The sequence below is a fragment of the Triplophysa dalaica genome, chromosome 18 (genome assembly GCF_015846415.1).
Source record: "Triplophysa dalaica isolate WHDGS20190420 chromosome 18, ASM1584641v1, whole genome shotgun sequence".
Taxonomy (NCBI): domain Eukaryota; kingdom Metazoa; phylum Chordata; class Actinopteri; order Cypriniformes; family Nemacheilidae; genus Triplophysa; species Triplophysa dalaica.
This window is the reverse complement of record NC_079559.1, coordinates 17,785,750-17,800,803: the sequence shown is the minus strand read 5'-3', so window position 1 is coordinate 17,800,803 and position 15,054 is coordinate 17,785,750. Positions and strand designations below refer to the sequence as shown.

The 15,054-nt window shown below is 34.7% G+C and overlaps 1 protein-coding gene across 4 annotated transcripts; it reads left to right on the top strand.

The window, feature by feature from the left end:
• Positions 1–969: 969 nt before the first annotated feature.
• On the top strand, positions 970–13,323 carry naa35 (N-alpha-acetyltransferase 35, NatC auxiliary subunit). 4 transcript variants are annotated; one of them, XM_056730066.1, is made up of 23 exons: positions 970–1,074; positions 1,697–1,828; positions 3,244–3,277; positions 3,740–3,854; positions 4,194–4,268; positions 4,352–4,519; positions 4,697–4,763; positions 5,028–5,071; positions 5,148–5,198; positions 6,003–6,086; positions 6,191–6,305; positions 6,694–6,872; positions 7,315–7,374; positions 7,472–7,578; positions 9,805–9,871; positions 10,153–10,251; positions 10,395–10,573; positions 10,674–10,810; positions 11,042–11,109; positions 11,925–12,065; positions 12,152–12,274; positions 12,424–12,504; positions 13,175–13,323. In XM_056730066.1, the coding sequence occupies exons 2-23, from the start codon at positions 1,708–1,710 to the stop codon at positions 13,232–13,234; spliced, it is 2,175 nt and encodes a 724-aa protein (XP_056586044.1). In that variant the 5' UTR covers positions 970–1,074; positions 1,697–1,707; the 3' UTR covers positions 13,235–13,323. The 4 variants fall into 4 exon arrangements, with proteins under 4 accessions (XP_056586044.1, XP_056586043.1, XP_056586047.1 ...); XM_056730065.1 differs by having other exon boundaries at positions 983–1,111; XM_056730068.1 differs by having other exon boundaries at positions 990–1,074; positions 1,700–1,828.
• The last annotated feature ends 1,731 nt before the right edge of the window (positions 13,324–15,054 follow it).

Below are 15,054 nucleotides of genomic sequence, written 5' to 3'. Positions count from 1 at the left end.
TTCGCAATGATGATCTAGAGATCAGCGTTTCAATGTAGCTCCACCTCTTTCCGGTAAGACGTAAGCGACGTTGCTTATCCCAAAAAGACTCAAAATAAAACATTTTTAAAGAAATATACAAACATTTATTTTAGATTCAAACAACAATTATGTTTCCGTATAGTTCTGTGAGAAATAATATGGTCGTTTTCTTTAACAAATGAAATCTATTTCCTGATATCAGAAATACTAACATACTGATAAAATACAAATACAGATATCAAGAATGAGCATTTCAACTAGTGAAAATTGAATTCTTGATATCGGGAATTTCCTTTTTTTTAGTGCCAAATTCATTGTTGATATAGAAAAGTATGTATTTTTACTAGTAAGAATTGCATTTCTGATATCTGAAACAAGATTTTTGACATATAATAAATTCATTATTGATATCTGAAAAGTGAATTTGAATGGCAGTCTATTTTGACTAGTAAAAATGCAATTACAGATATCAAGAATTAAGTTATTTACTTCATATCAAGAATACACATTTAAGCGAGTGCATTGTGTGATTGTTGATATCAAGAATTCACATTTTTACAAGTGAAAATGTAATGACTGATATTAAAAAATAGCAATTGTTACTAGTAGAAATTATATTCTTGATATCAAAAATTATAATATCAAAAATGTAATTGTTGATATCGAAATGTAATACCCTGAGCATGATTAAAAGCTAATTCGGCTTGCCACAGCGGACAAACAATTGGCTCTTTTAAAACTCTTTCATACTCTTTTAAAAAAATCTAAGTACTGTGATAAAGCCTCTTCTAAAAAACATATATTTAACGAGTAGTAGATTTGCCTTACACAGCCTACAAAAGACACCTTGAGTAATTTAAATCTTAGTAATTTAAATGAAACAAAATATATAGCTGTAAACCTAGAACTACATGTCCCACAATGCAAAGCACAGTGATACGTCATTCACTGGCGTCCGCGGCGACAGTGCTGAATATTTGCCATAGCGCATAAAGCCTGACCATCAAAAGGAATTCATATATTTTCTTTTTAAATTTCCTTTTGGTAGTGAAGGTATATCTTCATTCTTCCTGTATTATAAACATAAAACGTATGTATAAACCGGTAACGTTACTTATACATTTTGAAGTGAAACTGCTAATTGACCACAGTATCTGTGCTAATGTCATCTGGGAAACTTTAGCGTTAATTGTTTATGTGCAAGAAGACACTGCGACAACACGTCTTTTTGGAATAATAAGGTTCTATGTGACATTTTTGTCAAAATTGAGTTATTCTTATTCTGTGACTTGTTTACATTGTGTGATGTTTTTTTCTTTACGTTGTGTACATTTTAGGACTTAAAAAAAAGGGAAATAGAAAGCAAAATATTTTAAGCTTGTTATCTACAAACAGCTCAGAATGCAGATTATTCCAAGGCGACAATTAGCGATAGTTCAGTGCTGTTTCGTCTTTCATATTTTTTCGCATAGTACAAGTGCACTGTATTGCTTATTTATACAATTTAAGTTTAAATCTGTAATGCAAGTAAATGAAGCTAAAGTATGATCAGTATGATCTGACACACAGTCTGAAGTCAACTGCAGCTGCTACCAAATTTAAGTCAGTATCTTGTGAACTGGCAACGTGTGCAATCAAATCTTTCTTACAAATGTATGTATTTTTACTGTGTTAGAAGCTGTCTCCATGGTGATGAAGTCATCAGTAGAGGAGGAGGAGGGAGGCTGGGGCCTAGGAATCCCAGAAAAGATGAGAAACAATGCCAACTGGGTAGACATTACCCAAGACTTCAAAGGAGCTTGTAAAGGTGTGATTTAATGTTTTAGCTAATAGCATTATCTGGGGATGTGGCATAGTGTTTAAAAATAAGTGTTGACAATCCAAAGTTTGCTGGTAAAATCTTAAAAAGACTAAACCCATAGAGAACATTGTGCCCTTAGGCACTTAGAGTTGCTGCAGGATAAAAATGGTTGTCAACCCTGTCTTATATGTCTTATTGTAATATGATGCTCTGTGTGCAAATATACCAACTTCCCTACTATGTGGTATGTCAACTGTGTATGATGACAGAAAAGAATATAAAAGTATCAATAACACAAAATGTGAATTTTTTTCCCACTCTAAACTTCCTACTGTGTCCAGTCGACACTTGTCCCATGAGGCAGTGGGACTGGGGCAAAGCTGTCAGATTTGAAAACGACTAATGTAGTTAGTCTTTATAGTACCCCCTGTACTGTATATTGAATACCTGCTGGACAAATAGAGTCATTAAAGGAATAGTTTAACCTTCACAATATAAATCCTGTCATTATTTACATGCCCTTTTATCCTGTATGACTTTCTTTCTTCTGCAGAACACAAAATAAGGTATTTTGAAAAGTGTTGATAACAGAAAACTTTTGGTCCCCATTGACTTGCATTGGTTTTGGTTACATATAGCAGAAGTCAATGGGGGCCAACGGTCAGGTTACCAATATTTTTTCTAAATGACAAGTGGTTAAGGTAAATGATGTTAGAATTTTCATTTTGAAAGTGAACTATTCCTGTAAGAAGTATTACATTGAATACAATGCCTAATGTCACAGTACACAGTTTCTGTGATGTTTTTATTGGCTAAATATGTAGCAAAATTGTCTCTTTCTCAGAATAGACATTTTCCACCGAGCCTTAAAATACACAGTGTACAGACTTTGTATTATCCTAGTGTCATTTTTTTGTTCATTAATTTATGAGCTAGTATCGTTGGTCTTTGATCTTGTGTACAGTTTATTGTTACATCTATGCATTTGGGAAACACATTTATCCAAAGCGACTTACAGTGCATTTGAGTGATGCATTTTATCTTGATCTGACTTTATCTGACTAGATGGGCTAAGAAAGAAAACGGGAAATGTTTAAAACTGTGTGTTGGATAGTACATTTCCTGAAAGTAAAGTTGGCAGCATGACTGGTTTCTGGATATGTTTTGCTTTATCACTCCTTTCTTTTGGCAGGTTTACCATTTATGGTTAATAATAGTTCTGAAATGACCTACTTTTTCCATGCCACTGTAACTGCATCATACATCAGCTCCCTCCTACAGTATGACATGAGCCATGAGTCCTCATGTAATCCGTCATGTTCTGTGTTTTATTAGACTTGCATGTTAGTTTGTGAATCTTACCTGTATTGAAATGCAATAGTAAATTTGCTGAATTGAATAAATGCTTTTCTTTGTTGCAGAACTTAAACTTGGCGAGTTGCTACATGATAAACTGTAAGTATATTAAATCTGTATCCTTTAAATAGTCTTACCTCATAAAGGTGCATTCAGACCATCAGCAACTGTGTCGCTTTCTTTACAGGTTTTTCATGTGTAATTTCAAAGAATTTTACAGTTTTTTTGTGTTTTTTAAATACGGTCAAAAATGTAAAACTAATTTACAAAAATAACAGGGGAAAACTGTTATTTTACCATTTATTTCTGGTGCCCCTGCTGCCAGACATATTCAGTTTTTTTTTGACAAGATGGTTTATTTTTTAATAAGGTCAAAGACCTTGAAATCATAGAACCTCAAATTGACAAAAAAAACAGGAAATAAAAAAATCCAGAAGAAAATCTGTTTTTTTAACCAAAAAGATATGGTTTATCCTTAAACCATACACCTCTTAATATTTAGAAACGCTTTTGGACTTAATTTGAAATTTGGTTACATTTGGAGAATTTGTGTTTCTGCAGATTTGGTCTGTTTGAGGCAATGTCAGCCATTGAGATGATGGATCCTAAAATGGATGCGGGGATGATCGGAAACCAAGTTAACCGTAAAGTTCTCAACTTTGAACAGGCCGTTAAGGTAGCACCTGTAGTACTGCTATCATATGATGCATCTCTCGTGATATTTGGTTCATGATCTTGCTACCTTAAAAGGGTAAATTTCACAAAACCAGTAAGCAACGGAAATGAAAAGAAATTGTATATTGCATGAGGACTATGGGAATATTTTAGTGAGCAATAAAGAACCTTTTCTCTCCAACCTTCTGATTCATGTTATGTAGTAAATACAGATACATTGTTTAAGCATATAGTTGCATTTCTTGTTCTTCCTTGAACTTATTCTTTCTATAAAATAATAAATGTAAACAGTGTACTGTTTTACAGAGATAAGTATACACTGACATCTCTTTCTGTGAAGGACGAGGCCATTAGAGTGAAAGACCTGAGTGTTCCTGAGCTCATCGGGATCATGGACACATGTTTCTGTTGTCTGGTCAGTATTATATAATTTACCAGCACTTTGTTGTGTCTCACAAACCTGTAACAAGCTTTCTGTTACTGTTGTCTTTAACTCAGATCACATGGCTGGAAGGTCATTCCCTCGCTCAGACCGTGTTTACATGTCTGTATGTTCATAACCCGGATCTGATTCAAGACCCTGGTCTTAAAGCATTTGCATTAGGCATCCTCAAAATATGTGACATTGCCCGTGAGAAAGTCAACAAAGCCGCTGTGTTTGAGGAGGCAAGACATTTTTGTTTTTCTACTTGTTGGAGTAATATTTTGTTGTATTATGTTTTAACGATATCTATTGTAAAATATCTATTATATTCATGTATTTTTATTTTGTGTAATTTAACAAATTGTTGTTTTGTATATTATGAATTGTTCAGTGAATATTCATCTATGTGTTTGAATCAGGAAGACTTTCAGGCGATGACATACGGCTTTAAAATGGCAAATAATGTAACGGATTTGAGAGTTACAGGTTAGTAAAGAGACCGATCAGGTAACATTTTACTATTTTAACAAGTTATATTATAGTTATATAAAATATTTTTGATGAGGAGTTAAAATTTATAAGTAAAAAAATTCGGGACACAACACATCTACAATTATGTTGAATAACATTGTTTTATTATGCAAGGTTGCAGACTACTGAATTTTGGCAGAAATGTGTCTAACTGGTGAAAATAATAATTTTTAAATCCTTTTGCATTGAATCTGGGAAAATGTATTTCCATTTTATTAGGTATGCTAAAAGATGTTGAGGAAGAACTTCAACGGAAAGTAAAGGTATGTTGATCTATTTCAAGCCTTTATCTACTTTCATGATTCCTCTCGTGTTAATTGTGTCTCTGCTTTCTTACAGAGCACACGCAGTCGACAGGGTGAACAGAGAGATCCTGAAGTGGAGCTGGATGCAAGTTTTTAATATACAATCCACTTTTTTCAAGACAAAACATAAACTACCGTACAAAAGTTAAAGGGGTAGTTCACCCAAAAATAAAAATTCTGTCATAATTTACTTTACTTGCCCTTTTGTCATTTCAAACCTATATCACTTACTTTCTTTCGCAGAACACAAAAGAAGATATTTTTAAAAATATTGTTAACTCGACCCCATTCACACGCATTGGTTTTGTGTCCATACAATAGAAATGAATGGGGTCCAGTGCTGTTCTGTTACTAACTTACATTGGTTCCTAACAATGTAAGTCGCTTTGGATAAAAGCGTCTGCCAAATGCGTAAATGTAAATGTAACTTTCTTCAAAATATCTTCTTTTGTGTTCTGCAGAAGAAAGTCATAATGGTTAATAAATGATGACAGAATATTCATTTTTGGGTGAACTAGCACTTTAAGGTAACTGAAGACTTCTGCATGACCTTCGAACAGAATCTGATCTAAAGTTATTTTTAAAAATATGAAAACCTTGCTTTTATTACGAAAACAAAAAATAATTGTTTAAAAGCTGACAACATAACATTTCTGCTAATTATAGGCAACACGGATCTACTTATAAGATTCTAAAGTATACATAGTTTTTATTTATTTTATTAATATCTCATTAACTTTCCATTGTTTTTATATCAACTTATATCAATTTGCTATTATTATTCTAAAATGTGAGAAAATTAGAAATAAGAAATGGGTAAGTGACCCTAAATGATGAAACGGTTGTGTGGTAATTTTCACAGAGATTTTGTTTTTCTTTTACTATTCAGCATCAGCAGTGTGCGGCTCTCTTCAGCCGTGTTAAATTCACCCGTCTGCTGCTCAGCGCACTTATTTCCTTCACTAAAAAAGAGGTAGGGCACTCATTTTCTGTAAAGCTGCTTTCAACAATGCACATTTCATAAAACAACCACTTATTTTTATTGGCTCATTTCACAATCTGTTTTTCTTGTTTAAGACGAGTGCTGTTGGTGAAGCACAGAAGCTGATGACACAGGCAGCTGATTTACTGCCTGCGATACACTCCACCATCCAGTATGGGATACAGTCACAGAATGACACCACCAAAGGAGGTAAAGCTATGCTTACGTGAGACCTCTTACTTGCAATGATCAAAGTAGGCTCAATATATTTTAGTACATGCCTTTTCAAAAATGTGCTATTTATCATCGGATATAATTAATTTATTCATATATTAATTTATTAATTTATGTAAAATGCAGGGTACCCGTATGAAGTAGTATTAGCTGGTCATGTGACACATAATATCTCTGTGAACTTCACTCCAAGACTTTATCTTGTATGGGTGCACAAGGTTTGAAACTTAGTTCTCAAAAATACAATTTGTTTCAATTTCCACAGCTGAAAATGACTAAATGCACCTTCACAGCCTTGACCAATCAAATCTAATGAAATTAGTTTATTATGAAGTTAATTTTACAAGTGTCATTCTTTTTCTAGATCATCCGATCATGATGGGTTTTGAGCCGCTGGTTAACCAACGTCTGCTGCCCCCCACTTTCCCACGCTATGCCAAGATTATCAAGAGAGAGGAAATGGTCAACTACTTCAGTAAACTTATCGAGCGCATTAAAACCATCTGTGAAGTCATCAACATAGCAAACCTGCACAGTATCTTGGTAAATAATTTGCCAATTACACTAAAGGAGAACATTGGAGGGGAGGGCCTGATGGATTATTTGAACTAACCAATTTCATACGTCACAGCCTAGAGAAAGTTTACAGCAAAAACCCCCAAAGTCACAGGTTATAGTAATTATGGATACATAAATGATCCAGATCATTTATTAAATATTCAAACACATGGTAGACTGTTTTTGTTTGCTAAGTATTTGAGTACAGTATGTTGGCTTTAATATAAAACTTTGTTTACATGTCAGGGATGAGAATTTCTGGTGGAAGTATAATCCACTTAATTAGATAGATTAATAAAATATAATTTAAATCAAAATCTTTTGTTCTTAATCTATTTACCCTGTAGCTGTTTTATGAAAGCAGTAAGCCAAACAGTGGTGATATGGCAGTGCATACATGTGATGCTGAGTGTGTTTATGTGTGTAGGATTTCTTCTGTGAGTTCAGTGAGCAGTCTCCATGTGTTCTTTCTAGATCATTGCTGCAGGTAAGAGTGCTGCCATCTCAAATAATAAAGCTCTGCTCTGGGATCAAAATTGAAAGCCGTAACACCTATTTCTTGTCTGTCTGTTTGTGTGATGTAGACCACGTTTCTGATTGACAATAGGAAAGTGTTTGGGACTCATCTGATACAGGACATGATCAAGGATGCACTGCGACATTTTGTCAGCCCTCCCGTTCTGTCCACAAAGTAGGTGACCATTTGTACTCTTTAACTCATTAATTATTCCTGTTTATATACACAGGTTTTTTTTGGGAGTGCTTGATTCTGACAATTGCAGCATTTAGCCATATATTAGGGCTGTCAAACCATTAATCGCATCCAAAATGTGCACTGAGCATATTAATTTTGTGTTTATAAAAAACATGAATGCATGCATATATTTAAGAAAAATATAAAATACAAAAATTTATTAACATTATACATAATTTAAATTATTTATAAATATAAATAAAAACATGTTGATATCTTCTAAATGTTACACATGTGTGTGTTTATAGACGGATTTAAAGTGACAACATTAACAAATGTTACTGAGCATGCGCGCATTCCTGGGCTACTGTTAACGTCCGGTACACGTTCACAAACAATGAGTGCCTGTAGATTATTTCTGATAACAAGCAAAAGAAATCAAGAAGAACCTTTACTTGTCTAAACTTGTCTGTCCAATACTTGGATTTAGACTCTGATAAACAGTTAGATGTCAATGTACCATATGGTTTGTTTCAATGCGACCAAACTTCTGGACCCATTCAACAAATTGTTTATTTATTAAAATGAACATACAACAAAATTTAACAAATCGTTTATTTAATAAAATGATTATACAATAAAATAATAATACAAATTAATATTAACACAAACTAAATGAAATATAAATTGTTATATTATAAGACACTAGGCAAACACTAACCGGAAGTTAACAGCGGGTCAGCCTCATGCAATACAAATTGAATAAGCACAGTACACAGACACTGTATATTATGTAAACACAAACTTTTTTATTCTGGATGCGATTGATCTATCAAATATATGAATTGGATACATGGATGGTTAATGAATGGATTATGTTCCCAGTGTTTGACTCTATGTATGTTGCTAGTAGTAGCTTTAAAGGGATAGTTTACCCAAAAATAAATTCTTGCATCATTTAGTCACCTTCATGTCATTCCAAATATGTATGCTGTATGTATGCAGAGCACAAAAGAAGAATGCTCCCCTATCAACTTCCATTGTATGGACCAGAAAACCCAATTTTCTGAGAACAGAGAACACAATTTTTAAAACCGCAGTAACACACGTTCTGACGTTCGGGTTCTGACAATCTCATATTAATCTTGAGTACCTATAGAGTAGTATTGCATACTCCGTATCTTCGAAGAGTATTTAGTTTGATCACATTTATAAAAGATAGAAACAGCTGTACGCATACAGCATGTGACGCGTGCGGGGGGGCAGGCTGAACTAAAGAATGCCAAGCAGTTGTGAATAAAAGACAGACAGCAGTTTCACTTACCGCATGCGGTTCATGTCAGGCTTCTTTTAGCGCTGAGATGGCTCCATATTTTAATTTCAGATGATCGCGAAATCCAGCGTTATATCCACCGTTTATATAACATTCATCACCCAAAAGTAGTGAACAATCAAACACCTGAACTTTGCGAATGTATGCTCTCTCTCTCCTGCACACAAGTGAAAGTGACGGCATGCTCCTTCTCCTGCTCTCCTTGCTGCCGCCTAGGCGTGCTTATCCGGGAGAATTGTCCATTATGGGAATAAGAAAAATTGTTGCGAAACAGTTTTATATTTTCAAAAAAAACCTGTACGATCGCTGGGGCACATAAATACTGCTATTAAGCACATAAATACTACGTCATACTAGTTTTTTGACAAGATGACCATGTTAAGCATGAGAAGACAGCACGTTTAACATTTTAAAGAAGTCAGAATGCATGACACACCGTTGCATGGCCGCTTTAAAATATTTTCTTTTGTGTTCTACAGAGGAAACAAGGAAACAGGCTTTGAAAGAAATGAGTGTGAATAAACGATGTCGTGATTTGTATCTTGGGGTAAACTATCTGTTTTAGGTAATATACCAACAAGATGCTGGTGGTGATGGTGGTCTAGTGGGTTAAACCACTGAGCTGGTAAATCAAAAGGTTGCTGGCACACCACCAGTGTGTCCTTGAGCAAGACACTTTACTCCATGTTGCTCCACGGGGATTGTCCCTGTAATATCCCCTGCTTTGGATAAAAGCGTCTGCCAAATGACTAAAAAAAAAAAAAAGATGCTAAAATACTCAATATCAATTCATTATAATATAAAAAAATATCTCTATTATAATATCTATGTTGGGATGTATTCTACATCCTAGAATCACACAAACATTGTGCTGGTGTTTTTTTCCACAGATGCAGTTTGAACAATAACCATCAGGCTAAAGATTACATTGACTCCTTCGTCACACACTGCTCACGGGTTTGTTATTATTTTTCTTGTGCATGTAATTATAATTGAGGCTGAAATGGTTTGAACAAGAGGGGACAAGGTATCAATTTCAAAAGGAATAAAGTAATCTCCACCTAAAACTTTAGGGATTTCCATCTTTTATCTATAAAATAGCCTCCAAACGCACATTGCATACAAACATAGTGTCATTTTTTGCATGTAAAAATGAAAAAAGTCCCTGTACTAGATCTCTGCCATTTCATTATAACATAGTATGAATGTAATGAAATAAAGAGTGGTGTGACCCACAGCCATTCTGCAGCCTCATCCAGATTCACGGACACAACAGAGCACGACAGAGAGACAAACTGGGTCACATACTGGAGGAGTTTGCCACCCTTCAGGATGAGGTGTGTTTGTGAAGGAAGTCAGTTTGTCAGTTTGCAGCTTTCTTTAAACAAGAATCAACACATTTAGACATTTTGTGTTATGTTAGTCTGTGCAGTCTGAGACACTTGTGATGCATCATCCAGCATCTTCGGCTGTTTTTTAGGCTGAGAAGGTGGATGCTGCTCTTCACGGCCTGCTGATGAAGCTGGAACCTCAGAGGCAGCATTTGGCATGTCTGGGCACCTGGATCCTCTATCACAACCTGAGAATCATGATCCAGTATCTACTCAGTGGTTTTGAGCTGGAGCTGTACAGCATGCATGAGTATTATTACATTTACTGGTGAGACAGTTTAATGTCATTATTTTTAAAGCTATAGACCCACCTGTTTCGTGCTGTAGTAGTGATATGTTTATCCCTGTTGCTGTGTATATATACACAGGTATCTATCTGAGTTTCTGTATGCATGGCTGATGTCAACGTTGAGTCGAGCGGACAGCTCTCAGATGGCAGAGGAGAGAATTCTAGAAGAACAGCTTAAAGTTCGGAGCAGCAAGAAAAGCAAAAAGAAGAAGAAAGGTTCTCACAGGCTGCCAAGTTGAACAATTGCATATTATTCTGTAGGATTCAGATCTTTTAAAAATAAATAGAAAGAAAAACATCGCTTGCACTTTATCGTACACTACGTGCACTTACAGATTACTGGGTTAAGTTTGGTACCTATAGTTTACTGTGACAGTTGTATTAAAAATTCTGTCATCATTTAACCAGTCATCCAACTCCAGTCATCATTTTTTCTTGTTTCCTCAGTTCGCCCTTTGAGTAAAGAGATCAGCATGAGTCAAGCTTACCAAAACATGTGTGCTGGCATGTACAAGGTAATGGCACCAAAACCAGGGAACTCATCATAAAATGTTTACTTAGAATGCTCTGTTAAGTGCCCTGTCAAGCATCTGCTAAGTGACTAAATTAGATTAGATTAGATTAGATTCAACTTTATTGTCATTACACATATACAAGTACAGTGTAACGAAATGTAGTTTAGGTCTAACCAGAAGTGCAATTAGCAAGTGCAGATATACAGTGTGAATAAATACAGAATACAATATTAGGAAAATAATTTACGATGGGCATGTACTATGAAAATATGACAATCGGTATGTACCATGAACAATATAGACAGAAGGCTATATATTGTGAACATTAATGTACAGGAGGTTATGAACAGATAACAATATAGACTATACAATAGTGCAAGTGACTTGAGTGTGCATTAGTTACAGACATTAGCTATTAAAGTTACAGTGCAGTAGATGAGTTAATGTGGTTATTAAAGGTAAGGTGCAATACATGAGTAGATGCAGATATACAGTTACAGTGCAGTAGATAAGTTAGTGCAGTTATTGAAGCTATAGTGCAATAGATGAGTAGATGCAGTTAGTTATGCGATAGATGCAATAATGTAATAGATGAGTTACAGTGCAGGAGGTGAGTAAATGTGTACATTTTGGCAGATGCATTTATGTACGTGTGCATTATTCAAAGGAGTGCAATGAATCTATACATTTGTTTTTGATTATATGTGTTATGACATCAATCCATGATCTTTGCGCTGCTAAAACACTGGTTAAAAGAAACTTCTATAAATACTTATATTATATGTCTTATATTTCTGTCACTTTTCCTCTCCAAGACAATGATAGCGCTCGATATGGACAGGAAGGTACGTAAACCTCAGTTTGAGCTGGACAGTGAGCAGGTCCGTTACGAGCATCGTTTCGCTCCCTTCAACAGCGTCGTCACACCGCCTCCTGTGCACTATATACAGTTTAAGGTATACAGTTTAAATACTCTTTTTTTTGTGTGTTGGTATTATTTGGTACATATATAACGGTAAACAAAGTGTGTGTGTGTTTATAGGAAATGTCTGATTTAAAGAAGTACAATCCTCCTCCTCGCTCAGCGGATCTCTACATGGCAGCCAGCAAACATTTCCAGCAGGCCAAACTCATACTTGAAAACATCACCAGCCCAGATGCAGAGGTACATTAAACATTCTTGTATTCTTATAGCCAGTCAGTTGTTGAAATAAGCCTGGTTACGTTGAATAATGACCTTGATTATTCAAATTGTTCATTATTTTCTAAAAAGTCATTTATATGTTCTTTCGGGGTTGTGGTGTCTTGATGCAGGTCAATCGCATTCTTAAAGTGGCCAAACCCAATATTGTGGTAATGAAACTGCTGGCTGGAGGACACAAGAAGGAGACCAAGGTACAAGATGTGTAATTATATGATATTTAAGAAATATTTAGGGTTTATTTCTGAAGTTATATTGGTGTGCTGTATGCACTTAATTGGCAGTGATCAATAATCATGTACTTCATTTGCGAAAGCAAACAAAAACAATGTATTTATTAGTGGGCTTACAATCGAGGTCTATGGAAAAGACATACCACTGTAAATAAATCCTCGCCTTGGGATTGTAAGGTTCTTTCTGCATTCTGAGCAGATTTGAGATGACAAGCTTCAGTTTTTGCATTCCATTTGACTATAGATAAATCCTTTTTGTTTTTTTAAAGAAGTCCCAAAATGTACACAACGTAAAAAAAAGATTGCATAACATTAACAAGTTGCAATAAAATAAGAATATGTAATTAACTAAATTGGGGCCAAAATGTCAGATATAACCTTATAATTCCAAGGGGACGAAGTATTGAATTATAATTTGTAACATCACAAAATTTAAATGTCAAACATTTAGAAATGAGACAAGTGTGCTAGTTTTTTACTTCCCCAGTTGGTGGACTGTTTTTAAAAAATAACAGTCCTTTAAATCATGTTGAATTGATGTTGAGATTTTAAAAATCAAAGTAAATTGTGAAATGCACTACATTTGAGTTGAACTGAATTAAATAACTGAGGACTTTTCCTTTCCATCCAGGCACTTCCTGAATTCGACTTTTCCGCACACAAATACTTTCCTGTAGTGAAGATAATTTGAGAAGAACCATGATTACAGCAGAAACTCCTTCAAAGCATGGACTGAACATTTATTGTGGCCACTGAATAAAATACCAGCCATAACTTTAATGGGATTCATCTGGTTTCAATGTCCTTAAAATTAATACAAGCATCAGGTGAAGGTATTGGCAAAATCAATAGTGTATTGAGGTCCATGTTTTTTTTTCTGTTTCATTAACAAATAAACAAAACTTAATGTTTAGAAGAGAGCAAATCCTTGCAAAACAATTGAATGTTTGTAAATGTTCTGGTGGAATTAAAACTTGTGCATTTCAGATGTGTTCTCAATACTGTGATGTTCTGAAAACATAAACAGAAAGATAGATGACCAGTGTTGCTTTTGGTTACATTAAATTCTTCAAAAGTCGAGTCTTGAGTCTATAGTACAAAAGAAAAAAGTTGGACAGAAATCATTCTAAATTCAAGATTATACCATCCATAACTATAAAGGAACAAAATTGTTGGGATGGCTTTCAAGTATTTTTTCCTCCATTGATGCACAATAAAGCATCTCTGGCCAGACAATCTCTAACATTGAATTGATTCCTGAATGTTGTTTGTCTCTTGTCGATGTCCATTTTTTAAGATGCCTTAAAGGACTAGTTCACCCCAAATTACTGATAGATCCAACTATGAGATATGGCTTGTAGATCTTATAGATCTAAACTTTGAGTCCAGTTTCACTAGATCTCTCTCCTTCAGGAACAAATTACACCTGGAGATATCAACTCCGTTGTGAGTCAATCCTTTAACCCAACGACCAGGGAGATATAGAGCTGAAGGGAAGAACAGCAGGCAGGAGACGAAGTGATGTTAAATAGACAGACAAATGATTTATTGAATAATCTCAGTTGTGTGTTGATGCTCAGTCAAACTCTGCCAAACTTCGTCTGACTAGAAACAGATTCAATATGTGTTTTTAACCATTCAAGATTACAGTATCAAAACATTGTCTCATGACATTATTATGGACCTTGAGATGGAGACCAACGGATACTCATATCAGCATAAGACACAATAATACTCCCAATGAGGTTAAACAACAGGAAAGTAAGGAACAAATAATATGAATAGAAGTGAATAATAAAATAAATGAAAGAATACATATGATGAATATTGTAATAAATGGGATAAATGAAATAGAATAATAAAATGAAATAAACAAGAAACAATGTATGTTTCTATCCAGATCTATCATTCCCCCCTCTTAATCATATATGAAATAATTAGATTATGTATGATTATAAATCTTAATGATTAAAAGCAAGCAACCTCTCATAATCATGACAACAACAAAAACAAAAAGTTTGGATGATCAGGCCATACTTTTCCATTCTCCATGCCCTTTAAATGGACAGGTCATTTTCTCTTCCATACCGCGTACTAGCATGAGAAAAGGGGGTGTGACTAGTCTCAATGTGCTGTCGTCTGACCAGCATTGTACTTTTGACAAAACAAATAAACAACTTCAAAGTAATGTACAAGAGCAAGATGATTAACACCCCTGACACTACAATTGTTACAAATGCTTTCAAATGATTCCAGATTGGTCCTAATATTAATCCGAACCATGTATCCCACTCAGATGAGAATATACCATGATCTTTGTTCTTTTTAGCAACCTGCTCATGTAGAAAGTGAGCTAGATTGTGGACTACTTCCTCAAAATTATTGAATATATACCAATTATTTTACAGGTTCCTCTCTGAGAGGCTAACATTATATCTAAAGCCATTCGATTTTGTAGAACAACTTTTCTCATTGCATACATTTCAACAGAGATGTTGGTGATAGACTGAA

What these genes read in the sequence shown, in the direction of transcription:
- naa35 (XM_056730066.1), top strand. Translation starts at nt 1,708, where the DNA reads ATGGTGATGAAGTCATCAGTAGAGGAGGAGGAGGGAGGCTGGGGCCTA. An exon ending in CTTCAAAGGAGCTTGTAAAG is followed by an intron (nt 1,829 to 3,243) that starts GTGTGATTTAAT and finishes TCTTTGTTGCAG; the next exon opens with AACTTAAACTTGGCGAGTTG. An exon ending in ACACATGTTTCTGTTGTCTG is followed by an intron (nt 4,269 to 4,351) that starts GTCAGTATTATA and finishes TCTTTAACTCAG; the next exon opens with ATCACATGGCTGGAAGGTCA.